Consider the following 22,395-nt stretch of genomic DNA (forward strand, 5'->3'; position numbering starts at 1 on the left):
CACACATGGCAGCCGAATGCCGCCTAAAGAAAAGGTGCAGTCGGTGCGACGGAGCCCATCTAGATATACTACACGAAAGTAACAGAAGACGGCCTTCACCTGCACCATCGAGCGGCACCAAGGCAAGTGTCATGTACATTGACCCCGCCAGCAGCAGCGGCGCCCAAGTGCTCTTAAAGGTAGTCCGTGTGACATTGAGCTACCAAGATAAAGTCATGGACACTTACGCCGTCCTTGATGACGGGTCAGAGAAGACCCTTCTGCTCGCGTCCGCTGCGGCCCAGCTGGGACTGCGGGGGAGCGAGAACGAAATGACGATTCGGACAATAAGAAGAGATTTAAAGACGATAAAGGGCGAGAATGTCTCCTTCACTATCGCAGCAAACGGGCAGCCAGAGCGACGGTATAGGATTACAAATGCTTTCACCAGCCAAGAAATAGGACTATCGCAGTACACCTACCCTATCGCCAAGTTGATGGATAAATATGTGCACCTGCGACAACTACCTATCCCGCTCATAGACGGCGCTACCCCGACCCTGCTGATAGGCTCCGACCATGCAGAACTCATAGTCCCGATTGACCGGGTCCATACAGGACCCCGAGGCTGTCCTGCAGCAGTCGAGACCCGCCTAGGGTGGACCCTACAAGGCCCCCTCGCTAAATCTCTCAACCGAACAGCAGCCACTAGCTGCCTCCACTCCAGAACGACAGAAGAAGACACCACTCTCCTGCAGCATGTCGAGAGGCTATGGACACTAGAGACAATGCCCTTTAAGAACGAAAAGAAAGATATTCGTTCTAAAGAAGACATTTACGCCATCAACCTACTCGAGCAGGGGACAAAGAGAGTCACAGTCGGCGGAGTGATGAGATACGCAACTCCACTCCTGAGGCGAGAGGGAATGCCCACCTTTCACGCAAAGAAAGACGCCACGGAGCGCTATCTATTGAACACAGAGCGGCGCCTAGCCAAAGACCCCGCTCAAGAGCGTGTGTACCGCGCTGAGATTGAGAAGCTAATCACAGCGGGACACGTAACAAAGATTGACATTAAAGAGGCCGATCAGACGACCGAATCATGGTACGTGCCGCATCACAAGGTCCATCACAACGGCAAGGATCGCATTGTGTTTAACTGCAGCTACCAGATCGGATCCCAAAATCTGAATAAAGAGCTCTTGCCCGGCCCCACACTCGGCCCCTCCCTACTAGGCGTGCTACTGCGCTTCCGCCAGGACAAGGTGGCTATCAGCGGGGATATCAAAGGGATGTTCCTGCAGGTGAGACTAGTGGAGGAGGACAAGCCCCTGCTGCGGTTCCTATGGAGAGAGAGGATCGGAGATGAGAACCCAGCCATCTACCAGTGGGAAGTACTCCCCTTCGGAACCACATGCAGCCCGTGCTGTGCTACATTTGCACTACAGAAACACGTCGCAGAGGACCCAGCAGCAGATGAAGAGGTCCGACACAGTGTGAAGAACAGTTTCTACGTGGACAACTGTTTACAAAGCGTTTCGACTCAACAAGAAGCCGAGGCTCTCCTAATCAAGCTACGCGCCTCCCTGATCAAAGGCGGCTTTGATCTCAGGCAGTGGGCCAGCAGTGACCCGCACGTATTGCGCAGCCTCTCCCCCGCGGACAAGGCTGCCAGCAGCGAGACCTGGATGGCGACCATCCCAGGAGAAGCCCAAGAAATGACACTAGGACTAGTCTGGCGCTTCAAAACAGACTCGCTCCACTATAGACACAAACCCCTGACTCCAGAGCAGGGGAGGTCGACGGCGACACCGACCACCAGACGGAGTGTGTACAGAACACTCGCCAGACAATATGACCCGTTGGGATGTATTCTACCTTACACCACCAGGGCAAAGATGATTGTACGAGCACTATGGGACAAGGACCAGGGCTGGGACGACCCAATACCCGCACACCTTGCCTCAACATGGAGAGAGTGGGAGACGGAACTCCGCTCACTCCCAGGCGTCAATATACGCCGCAGCTACTTCCCATCCACAGTGAGGCCAGAGACATGCAAGATTGATCTACACGTCTTCAGCGACGCCTCCGAAGTAGCCTATGGATCGGTGGCCTACTTGCGTGCCCAAGAGAAGGGAGGAAAGATACACACTGCTTTCATCCTGGCCCGCTCAAGAATAGCCCCACGAAAGCAACAATCTATCCCGCGTCTAGAGCTCTGCGCGGCCCTAGCAGGAGCGCATCTAGCCACGTTAATCCAACGTGAACTCACCATTCCGGTGCACAGAACAATCTTGTGGTCAGATTCCACGACAGTACTCACATGGATCAAGTCTGATTCATGCAGATACAAAGTCTTCGTGGGAGTCAGAGTCACCGAGATTCAAGAGTTAACAGAAGCAGCGAGCTGGCGGTATGTGGACACCAAACACAACCCAGCTGACGTCATCACCCGGGGAATGTCTCTGGATGACCTCACCCGTCGCAACATCTACAGTGACGGACCAGAATTCCTCCAGCTCCCCGAAGAAGAGTGGCCTACGCCCACCCCACGGGAAGCAAGTAACGAGGAGGCTGAGAACAAGAAACCTATGTTCTGTGGACTGAGCACAGTCGCCTCCACAGACCCCAACATAGATGACTGCATTACCCTAGAGAGTGCGCAGCAAAAGACATTCCTGTGGCACCACCAAGAGATTCAGTCCACCACTGACATGTCAGCAGCTGACTACGAAGAAGCAGAACTTCTTCTACTACAACGAGCCCAGAGAGACTCGTTCCCCGATGAGCTAGACTGTCTACAGGGAGGAAAGCCCGTCCCATCAGACAGCAGACTGCTCCACCTGGCACCCGAGAGTGACGCACATAATCTCATCAGAGTGGGTGGTCGCCTGCGGAGAGCCCCCGATCTACCGGATGACATTAAGTACCCGATAGTCTTGAACAGCCAACACAAGGTCACAGAGCTGATCATAAAGAAATACGACGAGGATGTACACCACGCAGGAGCAGAGAGAGTCTTCGCGGAGATCAGACGTCGCTATTGGATACTTCAAGGAAGAGAAGCGGTGCGACGCTTCCAGCGAACCTGTCTAGACTGCCGAAAGTGGCGCGCGCAGCCCAGCATACCACGGATGGCTGACATACCTCCCTGTCGCCTCCGACTCGGCGACAAGCCATTCCACTCCACAGGCATGGACTGTTTTGGCCCGTTGTATATAAAGAGAGGAAGAGGAACCGAGAAGCGGTGGGGTATTGTATTCAAATGCATGACCACCAGAGCGATACATATCGAGCTCCTTCCGACCATGAGCACAGACTCATTCCTTATGGCTTTCCGAAGATTCACATCACGGAAAGGAAAACCGTCTACATTGTTGTCTGATCACGGGACAAACTTCAAAGGCGGAGAAAGAGAGCTGAGAGAGAGCTTCCAAGCTATGGGCCCAGAACTTAAGACCCACCTCGCTCCATCCCAGATTGACTTCCAGTTTAATCCCCCGAACGCACCCCACTTCGGTGGAACCTGGGAACGAGAAGTACGTTCTATAAAGACAGCCCTGTACGCCGTGCTTGGGGCCCAGACTGTGGCGGAAGAAGTCCTAATGACAGTCCTCACGGAGATCGAGGGAGTATTGAACTCAAAACCCCTCGGTTACGTCTCAAGTGATGTAGCAGATGTCGACCCAGTCACCCCCAACACACTCTTGATGGGGCGGCTGGACCCCGCGCTACCCCAGACAATGTACAGGCCTGAAGAAGCGAACGGCCGAAGAATGTGGAGGTACAGTCAAGTACTAGCTGACAAGTTTTGGAGCAGCTTCCTACTCCACTACCTACCGTCTCTACAGACCCGCCAGAAGTGGGTAAAAGAGAGAGACAATTTGACAGAAGGAACAGTCGTCATGATTATCGACCAGTCACTACCCAGAGCTATGTGGCCGGCTGGCCGCGTAAGCAAAGTGATCACCGGTGCCGATGGCAAGGTCCGAGCAGCTGAAGTACTCGTCCAAGGGCGAACTTACACACGACCCGTGGCGAGGCTAATAGAACTGCCCCGACTCCCAGACACTATCGATGATGACCATGACCCCATGACTTTGTGAGTTGACTGACCCTTACAGCGGACCTTGAGTGGTAGACAGTGCGGTTAATCTGTCTCTGCTTAGCTAATTAGGTGGGACTAATTAGGGGGCGGCTGTTGTGAAGGATCAGATTAAACCGAATATATATATTTATTTATATATATATATTTAATAGTATTTGTATATCGTTTGATATCCCCTGTATATTCCTTGTACAATATGCACTGAATATCCCTTTAGTCTACTGAACAGCCCATAATAGTTTCATTCTACCATTGGACGAGAACCTGGCGCCAGCAGCCATACCCCTAGGTTCAAGTTCAATCGTGCCGCCCAACATGTCGTGGCAAGCCCGGTTCCGCGTAGGAATACGTCTGGCGAAATACGAATGGTACTATTTGTTCACAGCGCATATATATATGGCGCAAGTAAAGTAGAACTTTCTTTTAGTCCATTAGTTCTTTACCCTCCAACCGAGTAACAGACGCGAAGCCTCACCCACGACGCACGTGTGGTGCAGTAAGGCCTACTTGGCCTCAGAATAGGCATTGAGATATCGTGTGGATTAATAGTTGAATTGTCATAGTTTGGCACTATACCGTCGAGTTGGACGTATTCTATTAAGCTAATAATAGTCTATTTATGTATGGTGCATCGTTCGGTTAGAGTTATAAAGTTATCAGTACCCCCATCGTTCCTGACGTTATCTGGAGTCTTAACCAGGCTGGGCAGACCACTAGTGGTGCTTGCATCCGAGGAGCTCCGGGCCAGGGCGACTGGACCTGTACATTGGATTACTCTACCCGGACGACGGCGAGCCTTCCACGGCTTGGATTATGCTTTGGGTGCTTTGATTATTCCATGGATAACGGCCAACACTGCGGAGTGTTGGAACTACCCCCCGGAGAGGAGTCCAGGTGAGACGGCGCTCTACACCAGTGAGGTCGCCTCACGTCTCTCCGTTGTGGACCGGCAGCTACCGTCCACCAGAGGGTCCAGCTGTATTCGTCTGCGGACCGAGGTTCTGTGGGCACCGTGTTCAAGACTTTGAATTCTCCCAAGAAATCGTCGGCCAGATGGGATACCGCCAGCGGCTTCTCTAACCCCCCCCTCCTACTGTCTTACAACCGGCGGGACACCCCCCCCCCCCTTAGTGTATCCAGCTATAATCATTTAAGTACCATCGCTATAGTTTCCTAAAGAACCAGGTTGTATACTTACTCCCTGCGTAACCAGAGATTGGACATTCAATGTTGATTTACCTACGAATACTCATTTGCCATACAAGTGCATTTCAAATCATAAGTGTAAACAAGTGAACGTTGTATATACCTTTTGCTATATTAAATATTCGATTTGTACATTTGTGTGGACTTCGTTTCATCAGGTGGGAAAGTGTTCATCATATCTATATCATGTACTGGATGGCCAGAAGTTAAAGTACAAGAGGTAGTGGTTTAATACCATACTTAACAATACAGTCAGGGAATTGTACCCCTCAGTTACAGTCCCCCATTTTCAATTCATCAGGACATATATGACATACATGACATACAGATAGTCAGTACTGCTACATCTATACATTTATGACATACCAGATTTGCAAATACAGTACTGTTTGTGATACAGAAGGAGTCAAGAAAAGGGAGTATATACATTTGACGTAGAAACTGTACATTGGAGGAGGTTGGGTGGGGGGGGTTGGGTACATTGGGATATTGACAACCATACTGGGTAATTTACATTGGAGGTGGTTGGGGGGGGGGGGGGCACACTGTATAAACAAGCAAAACTGTACATTGAGGGGGGGGGGGGGGGGGAGACACTGTACAAACAAACAAAATTGTACATTGAACTATTGACAAAACCATACTAGGTAAATGATGTACATTGGAGGGGGTTGGTTAGGATATTTACAGGGGCCAGTGTTGAATTGCAGTCTCCCGTAGGTGTCCCTTGAGAGAGGTTTTGAAAGTGGGTAGTGATCCACATTCCTTTACAGCTTTTGGTAGGGCGTTCCACATTGATGTGGCATAATTGCGAAACGTGTACTACAGTTAAAATAGTTGAGTTGAGCCTACAGTACTATACTAGTTTAAATAGTTGAGTTGGGCCTATAGTAGGCTACTACTACAGTTCAAATAGTTGAGTTGAGCCTACAGTAGTGGTACTATACTAAAAATACTATAAATAAATTTGATTTGAATAGTTGAGTTGGGAATAGTAGGCTACTACTACAGTTCAAATAGTTGAGTTGAGCCTACAGTACTGTATATATTATTTATATCAATATAACTGTATGCTTTCCTTTGTTTTTGTTTATGCTGTGGTCAGTCAGTCTAAACCCGCCAGTGAACGAGGCTTTTATTCTGCTTTTAACAACGAGGCAAGTAATCCTATTAATCACGTGTGAGCAGCGGGTAAACAGATGACTGGTTTGTTTAACCCTTCAGGTTACTCTATCTAGGCTACAGTAGTTCAATTTGCGACAAATATCATCCAGCATGATCTCAACTCTATAACGACTAGACCTACATAATGCAGGATACAGTAATTAGGCTATGATACAAATATTGCCAATGTATCTAGTCCAACATTAGTTAAGCTATATGCTTGGAAAAAAAGAATGGAACATGTCAATAATACGCCCTCTATAAGACACTGCGAAAGCAGCATATAACCATAATTAAACATTAATTAAATTATCACCATTACACTGAACATGTATATAATTATATGGGGTGAACCTTATGAGCTTGACCTGCCGCACTGAAGACCGACCCGTTGCTTAGTGCGTGACATAATAAAATCAGGGTTTCTCTCTTATACGTCTCGAATAAGCTGTTTTGCGATTCATTTAAAAACAAGACCATTAATTGCAGTCGATGTATTTTTGGCACAAGGGGGTAAGGTAACTTACCCAACTTGCAAGAGAGAGGGCTCCCAAAACGGCTCCCATGATAACTGTCCCGTCTGGGCGCAGGAGCGCACCGGGTGTGAATCCGCTTTCCTCCTGGACCGAGTACCGCTACTGGTCCGTCCCTCCAGGGTTGAGTCTAGCGGTGCCGGTAATAATATACTAAAGCAAACCTCTACAGACGTATCAACTTTAATATGGCTAAATAGGACTCATTGGCCACAATCAACAAATAATGCAGCCTATTGTATTAGCAAGCACAGTTAGTTCCTTCATAAAACTGGTGCGTAATCTTGCCCATGTCTTCGGGGAGGTGGGTGGTGTTATTTGTTTCTCGTACCGTCGTACGTCACAAAGGTTGAGGTCATTACGTTGAGTTACTGTGTACACACAAGACACGGGCATCTTCGCTACAAATGTAAAATTTTAATGATGTAATGTAACTTTTACTTTGTTTATGGGTTTCAGAAATGATAAAACATGTGTATTATTTTTCTGACATTCGTCTTAGCCGATACACAATTCTAATACAAGTATTATATGAATGGACAAAGCAGTATAGAATTGCATTCTACATGTAACAAAAACACTCCTTTACACACTAAACGTAATTTGAACACAATAAACTCAAAACAAAAGCATCACAACAACAGGTAGCCAGCATGAATCTGTGCAGTTCAATGATCATGAAGAAGCCTATCGCCCTCTTGTGTCAGCTCAGGTATATTGCACTTAATATCAGCCAGTGAAAGGAGGTCATGGTTTGAAGTATATACAGTAATTGAAGGTTCTGGAGCTCAGGAGGGGGGCTTCTGTAATATAGAAGGACAACTCTGTCTTCTGGAGGTCAGGAGGGGGGCTCCTGTAATATAGAAGGACAACTCTGTCTTCTGGACAACAGCCTCTTGGTGGGGTGTCCACACCGACAACATGTCTGACCTGCCACAGACCCCTGAGAGAGAGAGAGAGAGAGAGAGAGAGAGAGAGAGAGAGAGAGAGAGAGAGAGAGAGAGAGAGAGAGAGGGGGGAGGGGGGAGAGCAGGGAGAGAGAGAGGGAGGGAGAGAGGGGGGGAGCAGGGAAGAAGAGAGAGAGAAGGGGAGAAAAGAGCAGGTTAGGGAAAGAAGGGGAGAAAAAGAGAGCAGGGAGAGATCGAGGGAAAGAGAGAGTGATGGAGGGAGAGGATAGAAAAGGAGAGAGAGGAGGGGGGAGAGGAGAGGAGAGAGAGACCAATTGAAAAAACTATTATTGTCATCTCTCACCAGGAAGCCTTAGTCTGATGCCTTCAGATGTGGCACAAAATGTAATTTTGTCGACCATTAATTCAAGACCACAGCCTTGGTACATTTCATGGTAATGTTAGCAGTGGTGTGAAAAGGCTTAACTTCTGTGAAAATAGATAGATACCCTCATAGCACAGGGTCCTGGTGAAAGTGAAAGTCCTCTATGAAAAGTCAGTATTTGAGTATTCCATATTAAATATGCTTACTTGGGTGAATGAATGAAAACTTTATTTAACAGAATGCAGAATGGGTACAATACAGTACAGCTCAATACACACAATTGTTAAGGGGATGCAGACCAGAGAAAGACGTTTGTCTTGTTTACATCAGGCAGGGTCCCCCATTTTCAATTCATAGTGACATTTATGACATACACAACATACATGACATTTATGGCATAGGGACATACATGACATACAGGTATTTAGTACTGTTACATTTGTGACATATACGATATGCAAATATACAGTACTGTTAACCCATAGATCCTGACAGAGTATATACATATGATGGATGGGGAGGGGACTGTACATTAGGAGGGGGTGGGTGGGTGGGGGAGAAATATACATACGGTGGGGAGAGAATATATACATACGGTGGGGAGGAGACATGTACATTAGGAGGGGGTGGGTGGGTGGGGGAGAAATATACATACGGTGGGGAGAGAATATATACATGCGGTGGGGAGGAGACTGTCTATTAGGAGGGGGTGGGGGTGGGGGGGTTTGGACATTTACGGTGGTATCAAAGTACTACCAAAGTAGTCTTGTTCAGTGTAATTCTTCATGTCTTCATGTCTTCCAGAAGCTTACTGGTGCATTACATTTTATTTTAAACGACAATACCATTGTTTTTATCATTCTTGTCTTGATACAAAAAGAAAGTAAAATAATTTTCCGGAATTCTTAGCCTACTGAAAAATGTGGTAGTCATTGTTTGCTGATTCTCTTTATAGAAATCATTAAAGATAGTCCACATACCTCATCGTGAACAGTTTCATTAAAAACTATTATGGATTATTCTGGGTGAACTGCACCTTTAATATGGTATCTAAAAAGGTAGACAACTTTGACAACCTAGGATGGCTTAGAGTAGACGACAGAGTACAGCAACTTGCAATGGGCCTGGTCTACAAGATACACTACACGACCAAGGTATCCATGTACATGTCAAAATACTTCCCAAAGGTCAGTGAATACCACGATCACAACACCAGAGGGAGCTCCACAAATCATGTTAAACCCAGATTTGGCTCAAGCAAGGGACTAAACACGTTTCGCAATTATGCCACATCAATGTGGAACGCCCTACCCAAAGCTGTAAAGGAATGTGAATCACTACCCACTTTCAAAACCACTCTCAAGGAACACCTACGGGAGACTGCAATTCGAAACTGGCCCCTGTAAATGTCCTAACCCAACCCCCTCCAATGTACAGTAATTTACCTAGTATGGTTTTGTCAATATTCCAATGTACAGTTTTGCTTGTTTGTACAGTGTCCCCCCCCCCCCCAACCCCCTCCAATGTAAATGACCTAGTATGGTTGTCAATATCCCAATGTACAGTTTTGCTTGTACAGTTGTACAGTGTTCCCCCCCCCAACCCCTCCCTACCCAACCCCCATAGGCGGCGCGTATATTAAGGCTAGGGGCGGCTATGCCTACTCAGAATATTATGCTCGGAATCTTGAAATGTATATAATATATATGCGCAGGCTGCTGGCTAGTGTGTGTCTTGTGCTGCAGCCGGCTCGCTGGCCGAGGTGACAACGACGAAGGTGTCAATCGGCAGCGTTTAACATTCCAGGTATACAGGCAGTAACCAATCACGCATAGGCTCAGGTTAAATAATGTGGCCAATCACATCATTCACATGATCATCCTGAATCTGATCCCGCAGGCAGAGTAAAGCAAACATCTGTGTTCTGAATTTCAGCCCGGCCCGCCGATCGCTTTGTAGAGAAGCGAGGAGAGGCATAACTAGCGATCACCTGAGGCTGTATGTTGTATGTTATCTTGGCAAACAAGGGCTTGCTCTAAGAGGACATGATGAGAGTCCGAGTTCATCAAATCGTGGAAACTTTTTAGAGCTACTGTATGTACATTGTTTTCAAAGCATGATGAGATCTAAATTACGAAAAACTTTCACTTCATTGCAACTTGTGATTCAATTCTCACCAATACGAAACGTCGCATTTATCTGCATTAAGGTAAGACAATGGTTCATATATTATTGGATGCCTTCATTTGAACACTTAATTTGCACTATATATAAATGAGTGGGGCTCGCTGTAGTATAGCCTATAGTAGTGTGTGTGTATATGAAATCAGAACCTGGACAGTTTGCGACTGCGTGCAACCAAAAATAAAAGGTCAAATTTTTATCGCGCTGCGCGCGAGGGCCGTTCCCGATACAGCCTACCTCGACATGAAGCCCATCCGCCGCCTATGCCAACCCCCCCCCACACAACCCCACCCAACCTCCTCCAATGTACAGTTTTTACGTCAAATGTATATACTCCCTTTTCTGGACTCTTTTTTGTATCACAAACAGTATTGTATTTGCAAATCTGGTATGTCATAAATGTATAGATGTACAGTAGCAGTACTGTCTATCTGTATGTCATGTATGTCATATATGTCCTGATGAATTGAAAATGGGGGACCCTGATGTAAACAAGACGAAAGTATTTCTCTGGTCTGCATGTCCTTAACAATTGTGTGTATTGAGCCGTACTGTATTGTATCCATTCTGCAATCTGTTAATAAAGTTTTCAATCGATCAATCAAATAGAAGAGCAGTTCTTCCTCTGATACTATATTATAACACAATGGCAACACCTTTAAGAAAACAAGTGAGATACAGGAAGTTAACATGCCATTTTTGTACATTTTGGTGACTTTCATGGGTTTACATTTTGTATAAAATGGAAATACCTCAAAATGTGAACTTAATAGGATGTGATAATGTATCGACTAAACAACCGACTGTTTGCCAAAATAATAGCATATTCAAAACGTTCTAAATAAATAAATAAAAAGTACTCTTTTCCAAATGGGAGAGTGTAGTGTTCTAATTTTGAAATTGAAAATGAAATTGAAATAACAAGGCGTCAGTTTAGACTCGCACTGTGGAAATAATGGAGGTTGCTGTTCCACTTGTTACCACTAGGGGCTCCCCTATAACAAGGAATGAAAAAAGCCTGTACCTTGTGCATTGAAGATTAAGATTTTTTTTGTGTGGTGAATTAAGCCATATAACATAATAAACTGTAGTGCGTTTTTTTTAAGCTGATTGATCTACATCAGAATCTTAAAAAATCGATGACTTGTCGATAGTTGCCTCCTACACGTCAACTAGCAAAAAAAAACAATGTACTCTGTGGAGCCTGAACACCATAACAACGGTATCACCGACTACCACGGCAAGCCTAGTTACCGTCCACTCCTACAGGGTTAGTGATGTGTTACCGTCCACTCCTACAGGTTAGTGATGTGTTACCGTCCACTCCTACAGGGTTAGTGATGTGTTACCGTCCACTCCTACGGGTTAGTGATGTGTTACCGTCCACTCCTACGGGTTAGTGATGTGTTACCGTCCACTCCTACAGGGTTAGTGATGTGTTACCGTCCACTCCTACGGGTTAGTGATGTGTTACCGTCCACTCCTACGGGTTAGTGATGTGTTACCGTCCACTCCTACAGGTTAGTGATGTGTTACCGTCCACTCCTACGGGTTAGTGATGTGTTACCGTCCACTCCTACAGGGTTAGTGATGTGTTACCGTCCACTCCTACGGGTTAGTGATGTGTTACCGTCCACTCTTACAGGTTAGTGATGTGTTACCGTCCACTCCTACGGGTTAGTGATGTGTTACCGTCCACTCCTACGGGTTAGTGATGTGTTACCGTCCACTCCTACGGGTTAGTGCTGTGTTACCGTCCACTCCTACAGGTTAGTGATGTGTTACCGTCCACTCCTACAGGGTTAGTGATGTGTTACCATCCACTCCTACGGGTTAGTGATGTGTTACCGTCCACGCCTACGGGTTAGTGATGTGTTACCGTCCACTCCTACGGGTTAGTGATGTGTTACCGTCCACTCCTTCAGGGTTAGTGATGTGTTACCGTCCACTCCTTCAGGGTTAGTGATGTGTTACCGTCCACTCCTACGGGTTAGTGATGTGTTACCGTCCACTCCTACGGGTTAGTGATGTGTTACCGTCCACTCCTACAGGTTACTGATGTGTTACCGTCCACTCCTACAGGTTAGTGATGTGTTACCGTCCACTCCTACAGGTTAGTGATGTGTTACCGTCCACGCCTACAGGTTAGTGATGTGTTACCGTCCACTCCTACGGGTTAGTGCTGTGTTACCGTTCACTCCTACAGGTTAGTGATGTGTTACCGTCCACTCCTACAGGTTAGTGATGTGTTACCGTCCACTCCTACAGGTTAGTGATGTGTTACCGTCCACTCCTACAGGTTAGTGATGTGTTACCGTCCACTCCTACAGGTTAGTGATGTGTTACCGTCCACTCCTACAGGTTAGTGATGTGTTACCGTCCACTCCTACAGGTTAGTGATGTGTTACCGTCCACTCCTACAGGTTAGTGATGTGTTACCGTCCACTCCTACGGGTTAGTGATGTGTTACCGTTCACTCCTACAGGTTAGTGCTGTGTTACCGGCCACTCCTACAGGTTAGTGATGTGTTACCGTCCACTCCTACAGGTTAGTGATGTGTTACCGTCCACTCCTACGGGTTAGTGATGTGTTACCGTTCACTCCTACAGGTTAGTGATGTGTTACCGTCCACTCCTACGGGTTAGTGATGTGTTACCGGCCACTCCTACAGGTTAGTGATGTGTTACCGTCCACTCCTACGGGTTAGTGATGTGTTACCGTCCACTCCTACGGGTTAGTGCTGTGTTACCGTCCACTCCTACGGGTTTGTGATGTGTTACCGGCCACTCCTACAGGTTAGTGATGTGTTACCGTCCACTCCTACGGGTTAGTGATGTGTTACCGTCCACTCCTACAGGGTTAGTGATGTGTTACCGTCCACTCCTACGGGTTAGTGATGTGTTACCGTCCACTCCTACAGGTTATAGTGATGTGTTACCGTCCACTCCTACGGGTTAGTGATGTGTTACCGTCCACTCCTACGGGTTAGTGATGTGTTACCGTCCACTCCTACGGGTTAGTGATGTGTTACCGTCCACTCCTACAGGTTAGTGATGTGTTACCGTCCACTCCTACAGGTTAGTGATGTGTTACCGTCCACTCCTACGGGTTAGTGATGTGTTACCGTCCACTCCTACGGGTTAGTGATGTGTAACCGTCCACTCTTACGGGTTAGTGATGTGTTACCGTCCACTCCTACAGGTTAGTGATGTGTTACCGTCCACTCCTACAGGTTAGTGATGTGTTACCGTCCACTCCTACGGGTTAGTGCTGTGTTACCGTCCGCTCCTACGGTTAGTGATGTGTTACCGTCCACTCCTACGGGTTAGTGATGTGTTACCGTCCGCTCCTACAGGTTAGTGATGTGTTACCGTCCACTCCTACAGGCTTAGTGATGTGTTACCGTCCACTCCTACGGGTTAGTGATGTGTTACCGTCCACTCCTACAGGTTAGTGATGTGTTACCGTCCACTCCTACGGGTTAGTGATGTGTTACCGTCCACTCCTACAGGTTAGTGATGTGTTACCGTCCACTCCTACAGGTTAGTGATGTGTTACCGTCCACTCCTACGGGTTAGTGATGTGTTACCGTCCACTCCTACGGGTTAGTGATGTGTTACCGTCCACTCCTACAGGTTAGTGATGTGTTACCGTCCACTCCTACGGGTTAGTGATGTGTTACCGTCCACTCCTACAGGTTAGTGATGTGTTACCGTCCACTCCTACAGGTTAGTGATTTGTTACCGTCCACTCCTACAGGTTAGTGATGTGTTACCGTCCACTCCTACAGGTTAGTGATGTGTTACCGTCCACTCCTACAGGTTAGTGATGTGTTACCGTCCACTCCTACGGGTTAGTGATGTGTTACCGTCCACTCCTACAGGTTAGTGATGTGTTACCGTCCACTCCTACGGGTTAGTGATGTGTTACCGTCCACTCCTACGGGTTAGTGATGTGTAACCGTCCACTCCTACGGGTTAGTGATGTGTTACCGTCCACTCCTACGGGTTAGTGATGTGTTACCGTCCACTCCTACAGGTTAGTGATGTGTTACCGTCCACTCCTACAGGTTAGTGATGTGTTACCGTCCACTCCTACAGGTTAGTGATGTGTTACCGTCCACTCCTACGGGTTAGTGCTGTGTTACCGTCCGCTCCTACGGTTAGTGATGTGTTACCGTCCACTCCTACAGGTTAGTGATGTGTTACCGTCCGCTCCTACGGTTAGTGATGTGTTACCGTCCACTCCTACGGGTCAGTGATGTGTTACCGTCCACTCCTACAGGGTTAGTGATGTGTTACCGTCCACTCCTACGGGTTAGTGATGTGTTACCGTCCACTCCTACAGGTTAGTGATGTGTTACCGTCCACTCCTACAGGTTAGTGATGTGTTACCGTCCACTCCTACGGGTTAGTGATGTGTTACCGTCCACTCCTACAGGTTAGTGATGTGTTACCGTCCACTCCTACGGGTTAGTGATGTGTTACCGTCCACTCCTACAGGTTAGTGATGTGTTACCGTCCACTCCTACAGGTTAGTGATTTGTTACCGTCCACTCCTACAGGTTAGTGATGTGTTACCGTCCACTCCTACAGGTTAGTGATGTGTTACCGTCCACTCCTACAGGTTAGTGATGTGTTACCGTCCACGCCTACAGGTTAGTTGTGTGTTACCGTCCACTCCTACAGGTTAGTGATGTGTTACCGGCCACTCCTACAGGTTAGTTGTGTGTTACCGTCCACTCCTACGGGTTAGTGATGTGTTACCGTCCACTCCTACAGGTTAGTGATGTGTTACCGTCCACTCCTACAGGTTAGTGATGTGTTACCGTCCACTCCTACAGGTTAGTGATGTGTTACCGTCCACTCCTACAGGTTAGTGATGTGTTACCGTCCACTCCTACGGGTTAGTGATGTGTTACCGTCCACTCCTTCAGGTTAGTGATGTGTTACCGTCCACTCCTACGGGTTAGTGATGTGTTACCGTCCACTCCTACAGGTTATTGATGTGTTACCGTCCACTCCTACGGGTTAGTGATGTGTTACCGTCCACTCCTACGGGTTAGTGATGTGTTGCCATCCACTCCTACAGGGTTAGTGATGTGTTACCGTCCACTCCTACAGGTTAGTGATGTGTTACCGTCCACTCATACAGGGTTAGTGATGTGTTACCGTCCACTCCTACAGGTTACTGATGTGTTACCGTCCACTCCTACAGGGTTAGTGATGTGTTACCGTCCACTCCTACAGGTTAGTGATGTGTTACCGTCCACTCCTACGGGTTAGTGATGTGTTACCGTCCACTCCTACAGGTTAGTGATGTGTTACCGTCCACTCCTACAGGGTTAGTGATGTGTTACCGTCCACTCCTACGGGTTAGTGATGTGTTACCGTCCACTCCTACAGGGTTAGTGATGTGTTACCGTCCACTCCTACGGGTTAGTGATGTGTTACCGTCCACTCCTACAGGTTAGTGATGTGTTACCGGCCACTCCTACGGGTTAGTGATGTGTTACCGTCCACTCCTACGGGTTAGTGATGTGTTACCGTCCACTCCTACAGGTTAGTGATGTGTTACCGTCCACTCCTACGGGTTAGTGATGTGTTACCGTCCACTCCTACGGGTTAGTGATGTGTTACCGTCCGCTCCTACAGGTTAGTGATGTGTTACCGTCCACTCCTACGGGTTAGTGATGTGTTACCGTCCACTCCTACGGGTTAGTGATGTGTTACCGTCCACTCCTACGGGTTAGTGACGTGTTACCGTCCACTCCTACGGGTTAGTGATGTGTTACCGTCCACTCCTACGGGTTAGTGATGTGTTACCGTCCACTCCTACGGGTTAGTGACGTGTTACCGTCCACTCCTACGGGTTAGTGATGTGTTACCGTCCACTCCTACGGGTTAGTGATGTGTTACCGTCCACTCCTACGGGTTATTGCTGTGTTACCGTCCACTCCTACAGGTTAGTGATGTGTTACCGTCCACTCCTACGGGTTAGTGATGTGTTACCGTCCGCTCCTACAGGTTAGTGATGTGTTACCGTCCACTCCTACGGGTTAGTGATGTGTTACCGTCCACTCCTACGGGTTAGTGATGTGTTACCGTCCACTCCTACAGGTTAGTGATGTGTTACCGTCCACTCCTACAGGTTAGTGGTGATGTGTTACCGTCCACTCCTACAGGTTAGTGATGTGTTACCGTCCACTCCTACGGGTTAGTGATGTGTTACCGTCCACTCCTACGGGTTAGTGATGTGTTACCGTCCACTCCTACGGGTTAGTGATGTGTTACCGTCCACTCCTACGGGTTAGTGATGTGTTACCGTCCACTCCTACAGGGTTAGTGATGTGTTACCGTCCACTCCTACAGGTTAGTGATGTGTTACCGTCCACTCCTACAGGTTAGTGATGTGTTACCGTCCACTCCTACAGGGTTAGTGATGTGTTACCGTCCACTCCTTCAGGTTAGTAATGTAGGTCAGTATAGGTTCTCGCTGTGCTCACCACCCTGTCCTGTGTATCCCTCACGTTCTTCTTCTGTAAGGTCAACATCCTCGGCGAGGACTGGGAGGAGGACATCTCGGACGTGACACCCGTCTCCCGGACGTTAAGGGCCCGGCCCTCCTTGGCGCCGCCACTGCTTTGGCTCCCCGCAGCGGTGCGGCTGGAGAGGGCAGCGGGGGCGGACCGAGGGCCCCTGATGGACGGGAGGACGGAGGAGGAGGAGGAGGAGTAGAGCGGTGCGGTGTGGGGCCTGCCGGCGCCTCGCAGACCCAGTTTCTTGTTCATGAGGAAGGCGAAGGTCCTCCGCTCCTCACTCAGCTGACGCATACGGATCTGCCTCTGTTGCTCCAGCATCCGCAGGGCCTGCAGACAGGAGAGGTGGTTAAAGGTCTCTAGAGACGACCACAGGAGGAGAGGTGGTTAAAGGTCTCTAGAGACGACCACAGGAGAGGTGGTTAAAGGTCTCTAGAGACGACCACAGGAGGAGAGGTGGTTAAAGGTCTCTAGAGACGACCACAGGAGAGGTGGTTAAAGGTCTCTAGAGACGACCACAGGAGGAGAGGTGGTTAAAGGTCTCTAGAGACGACCACAGGAGAGGTGGTTAAAGGTCTCTAGAGACGACCACAGGAGGAGAGGTGGTTAAAGGTCTCTAGAGACGACCACAGGAGGAGAGGTGGTTAAAGGTCTCTAGAGACGACCACAGGAGGAGAGGTGGTTAAAGGTCTCTAGAGACGACCACAGGAGGACAGGTGGTTAAAGGTCTCTACAGACGACCACAGGAGAGGTGGTTAAAGGTCTCTAGAGACGACCACAGGAGGAGAGGTGGTTAAAGGTCTCTAGAGACGACCACAGGAGAGGTGGTTAAAGGTCTCTAGAGACGACCACAGGAGAGGTGGTTAAAGGTCTCTAGAGACGACCACAGGAGGAGAGGTGGTTAAAGGTCTCTAGAGACGACCACAGGAGAGGTGGTTAAAGGTCTCTAGAGACGACCACAGGAGGAGAGGTGGTTAAAGGTCTCTATGAGACGACCACAGGAGAGGTGGTTAAAGGTCTCTACAGACGACCACAGGAGGAGAGGTGGTTAAAGGTCTCTAGAGACGACCACAGGAGAGGTGGTTAAAGGTCTCTAGAGACGACCACAGGAGGAGAGGTGGTTAAAGGTCTCTAGTGACGACCACAGGAGGAGAGGTGGTTAAAGGTCTCTAGTGACGACCACAGGAGAGGTGGTTAAAGGTCTCTAGAGACGACCACAGGAGGAGAGGTGGTTAAAGGTCTCTAGAGACGACCACAGGAGGAGAGGTGGTTAAAGGTCTCTAGAGACGACCACAGGAGGAGAGGTGGTTAAATGTCTCTAGAGACGACCACAGGAGGAGAGGTGGTTAAAGGTCTCTACAGACGACCACAGGAGGAGAGGTGGTTAAAGGTCTCTAGAGACGACCACAGGAGGAGAGGTGGTTAAAGGTCTCTAGAGACGACCACAGGAGGAGAGGTGGTTAAAGGTCTCTAGAGACGACCACAGGAGGAGAGGTGGTTAAAGGTCTCTAGAGACGACCACAGGAGAGGTGGTTAAAGGTCTCTAGAGACGACCACAGGAGGAGAGGTGGTTAAAGGTCTCTAGTGACGACCACAGGAGGAGAGGTGGTTAAAGGTCTCTAGTGACGACCACAGGAGAGGTGGTTAAAGGTCTCTAGAGACGACCACAGGAGGAGAGGTGGTTAAAGGTCTCTAGAGACGACCACAGGAGGAGAGGTGGTTAAAGGTCTCTAGAGACGACCACAGGAGGAGAGGTGGTTAAAGGTCTCTAGAGACGACCACAGGAGGAGAGGTGGTTAAAGGTCTCTAGAGACGACCACAGGAGAGGTGGTTAAAGGTCTCTAGAGACGACCACAGGAGGAGAGGTGGTTAAAGGTCTCTACAGACGACCACAGGAGAGGTGGTTAAAGGTCTCTACAGACGACCACAGGAGAGGTGGTTAAAGGTCTCTAGAGACGACCACAGGAGGAGAGGTGGTTAAAGGTATCTACAGAGTGTTAGTCCTTGTATCTAGAGCTCAGTCAGTCAACTAGAGAATGACAGCATGTTGTCGGATTGATTGATTGAAAATGGTATTAACAGATTGCAGAATGGGTACAATACAGTACGGCTCAATACACACAATTGTTAAGGGGATGCAGACCAGAGAAATACTTTCGCCTTTTTTACATCAGGGTCCCCCATTTTCAATTCATCCAGACATTTATGACATACAGATATACATATATATCATGACATTTATGACATACACAACATACAAATATACAGTACTGTTTAAGAGACAGATAAAAGAAATGTATACATTCAAGGGGGAAGAAACTACATTGGAGGGGGTTGGGTTTGGACATTTACAGGGGCCAGTTTCCAATTGCAGCCTCCCGTAGGTGCTCTTTGAGAGCGGTTTTGAAGGTGGGTAGGGATTCACATTATTTTACGGCTGTGGGTAGGGCGTTCCACATTGATGTGGCATAATTGCTAAACGTGTTTAGTCCCTTGTTTGAGCCGAATCTGGGTTTAACATGATTTGTGGAGCTCCCTCTGGTGTTGTGATCGTGGAATTCACTGACCTTTGGGAAGTATTTTGACATGTACATGGGTATCTTCGTGGTGTAGTGTATCTTGTAGACCAGGCCCATTGCAAGTTGCTGTACTCTGTCATCTACTCTAAGCCATCCTAGGATGTCAAAATGGGCAGGGGTGAGGTGGGTTCTAGGAGTAAGGTCAAGCAGTAGTCTGACCAGTTTGTTTTGTGATGTTTGTAATCTTGTTTTTAGCACCTTTGAGGTGCTTTGGTACCATGAGGTGCAAGGATAGTCGTAGTACCCTTGAATGAGTGCTCCTGTTAGAGTCTTCAGGGTATTCTGGCTTACCAGAGAGGAGATCCGGTACAAGAATCTTGTTTGTTGGTCTAGTGTTAGTCCTTGTATCTAGAGCTCAGTCAGTCAACTGGAGAATGACAGCATGTTGTCTAGTGTTAGTCCTTGTATCAAGAGCTCATGTCAAAAAGACTGGTCTGATCTTTTAAGAAGAATGACTTGGAACCCACACGTCAAGAAGACCACTATGGTCCTTTAATGTGACAGACATGGTAAATCAAAGCTGAGGCCTGGATTAATTTATTTTGGTAGGCTATAGTTTTCATTCTGTGTGATATTGCCTCAGCTTTACATTGTCCTCTTCTGAACACTGGGGAGAACATGAAGGACATTATTGGGCTTGTAAATGACTGACCGGGTCGCAGCCGTTTCCATGGCCACACTACTTTGAGTCCGTGTCTCAGCAGACATCATGTTTAACCCCAATGATTTACCACCCTGCCGTCGTCAAAGTACACTGAGCAGAACGAGGGGGCATTTCTCTCGGCTTTTGTTGGAGACACAATGGCCTGGTGTCATTGTGGTGTCAACTCGGAAAGCTGAGGACAGACGCAATTATTTTAGAATTCAACTAAATTCAGAGGGGGGGAAACCACGAGGCACCCAAGTTGTGAAATGACTTGAGAAAGATTTTATTTTACTTTTTACAATATCAAGATTTGTATTAGTTGAAAAACCTTTCTACTGTTACAAATTAATCATGTTCAGGCTAAACTGAGTAGTATGCTATCTGGCTGAATTCCAGAGAAACACACTTTCCTTTCCTGACTGAATGATTAAGTCACTTAAAATTAAGTCACTCTACATAAAACGCCAATACTATAAATAAATAAATAAAGCTAATAATATCATCCCCCCAAAAATGTATTATAGGCCACTGGAAACATTTAACATGTGGGGGGAACAGTTCTAAAACGAATTATTCTGGTCATAAAACAGTATTCAAAAGTCACTTATAACCAACCGATTGTGTTTGAAGATAGAATAAAGAAATGTAGCCTAGTTTGAAACGTCAACAAGGAAGTATTTTACCTTCACGAGTTGCTTCTGTTCCTTAACGAAATTATTGTTGACAGTTTGAGAGGCGGTCATCAAATCAGAGGCACAGATCGAGTAAAACGGGTCACTTCTGTAGAGGAACGACAGAGAGATGGATGGATTCGTGTCCATGTTGTTCAGCTGTGTAGTCCAAGTCTATATGCTCTGGGAACAAGTGCATGTGTGCTGTGCTGCAGGACCTGGCGACAGAGCTGCAGACGGACACATGAAAAGTAAGGTCCATGAAAGAGGGGGAGCCACTCTGTAGTACTACTGTACAGTGCAAAAACAAGTATGAATCCCTATGCACAGCGTCGTGTAGACTTTCAAACATCTGCCATCTTGTGGGAAAATATTGTCATTGCAAGCTTTGGATTATGTGGTACCTTATTTGTGGACTATACAGTAGCCTACTACAGTTTGCACACTATTATTTATTTATTTATTTATCTTTTAGGCTATTATTATTAGAGAAGTACGTCCTCCCATAACATTTTGAATATCTGGTTAATTTTCATTTGTTACAACTAAGCTATACAGGAAGATGTTTCTCAGCAGGTTTCCATCACATCCAGCAGTTTACACTGGGTGAGTGGGTGTACTGGTGCCTGAAGTTCAAACAAGATGGGAGCTGTGAGTTAAGAAACAAAACAGCGTGTAAAACCAAATATAAAGCCTGTAAGACTTGATATAACAATCTCTCCTTGTCCAAACAGTCCCACTAGTGTTCACCTAACACAGACATACAAACCAACACATCTGCTTCACCGCTAACATGCTTTTTTATGTGTCAGGGAACAACTGCCCTGCCCTCAACCGCAGAGGGTCGTACGAACAGCCAGAGCATCAGTGGAGGTGAGCTTCTCTCCATCCAGGACATACACAACAGACGGTGTGTGTCAGCAAAGCCTGCAGGATTATCAAAGACCTCAACCATCCCAACTATGGGCGGTTTCAGATGATGCTGTCTGGTAACAGCAGGGTAGCAGGTAGCAGACAGTTTGTCCCCAGGCAGTGAGGCTCACGAACAAACAGCCTGCTGCCTGTCTGCCCACTCACTGCGGCAATATTGTATTATAACTTGGTGCTACTTAATCATTGTTATGACTGGTACTTTGTAATTATTATATTATAACTTAGTGATATTTATTGTTGTTTCTCCTGCCACTTTGCACACACTACACCCATGCTGTGATTATTATACTGTGACTATTATATTATAACTTGGTGCTACTTTATCATTGTTTCGACTGGTACTTTGCAGACACTACATCCAGACAGTGATTATTATATTATAACTTAGTGATATTTATTATCGTCTCTGTTGCCAATTTGCAACACCCACAATGTGATTATTCTAAATGTCATAAGTGTATTGAAAATTAGAGCTACTTATGCCATTCTTTTTTAATGCTAGTTCTATTGTAATTAAATTATGAATTCACTCATTTATGCTGCACTGTATGAAATATGTGACAAATAAACACATCTGAA

General features: G+C 47.1%; 2 protein-coding genes across 2 annotated transcripts in view; both read right to left on the reverse strand.

Moving 5' to 3' along the window:
- serinc3 (serine incorporator 3) overlaps window positions 1-7,274 on the reverse strand; it is a 60,401-nt gene extending 53,127 nt beyond the window's left edge. The window contains exon 1 of the mRNA XM_084316112.1: window positions 6,988-7,274. Coding sequence (XP_084172238.1) covers window positions 6,988-7,026 — 39 coding nt within the window. The 5' untranslated portion in view covers window positions 7,027-7,274. The remainder of the gene's footprint in view (window positions 1-6,987) is intronic.
- Window positions 7,275-7,470: 196 nt separating this feature from the next.
- LOC311229989 (uncharacterized protein) lies at window positions 7,471-21,050 on the reverse strand. The gene is made up of 3 exons (XM_084316113.1): window positions 20,896-21,050; window positions 16,955-17,317; window positions 7,471-7,936 (listed from the first exon to the last, which is right to left on the reverse strand). The coding sequence occupies exons 1-3, from the start codon at window positions 21,031-21,033 to the stop codon at window positions 7,832-7,834; spliced, it is 606 nt and encodes a 201-aa protein (XP_084172239.1). The 5' UTR covers window positions 21,034-21,050; the 3' UTR covers window positions 7,471-7,831.
- Window positions 21,051-22,395: the final 1,345 nt, after the last annotated feature.

Source organism: Notolepis coatsorum (genome assembly GCF_963971535.1).
Source record: "Notolepis coatsorum genome assembly, chromosome: 6".
Taxonomy (NCBI): Eukaryota; Metazoa; Chordata; class Actinopteri; order Aulopiformes; family Paralepididae; genus Notolepis; species Notolepis coatsorum.

Excerpts from the sequence above, each read along its gene's own strand:
- LOC311229989 (XM_084316113.1), bottom strand. The coding sequence starts at position 21,033 with ATGGACACGAATCCATCCATCTCTCTGTCGTTCCTCTACAGAAGTGAC. Across the intron at positions 17,318-20,895 it reads AACAGAAGCAACTCGTGAAG|GCCCTGCGGATGCTGGAGCA; the intron begins GTAAAATACTTC and ends TCCTGTCTGCAG. Across the intron at positions 7,937-16,954 it reads GGGATACACAGGACAGGGTG|GGGTCTGTGGCAGGTCAGAC; the intron begins GTGAGCACAGCG and ends TCTCTCTCTCAG.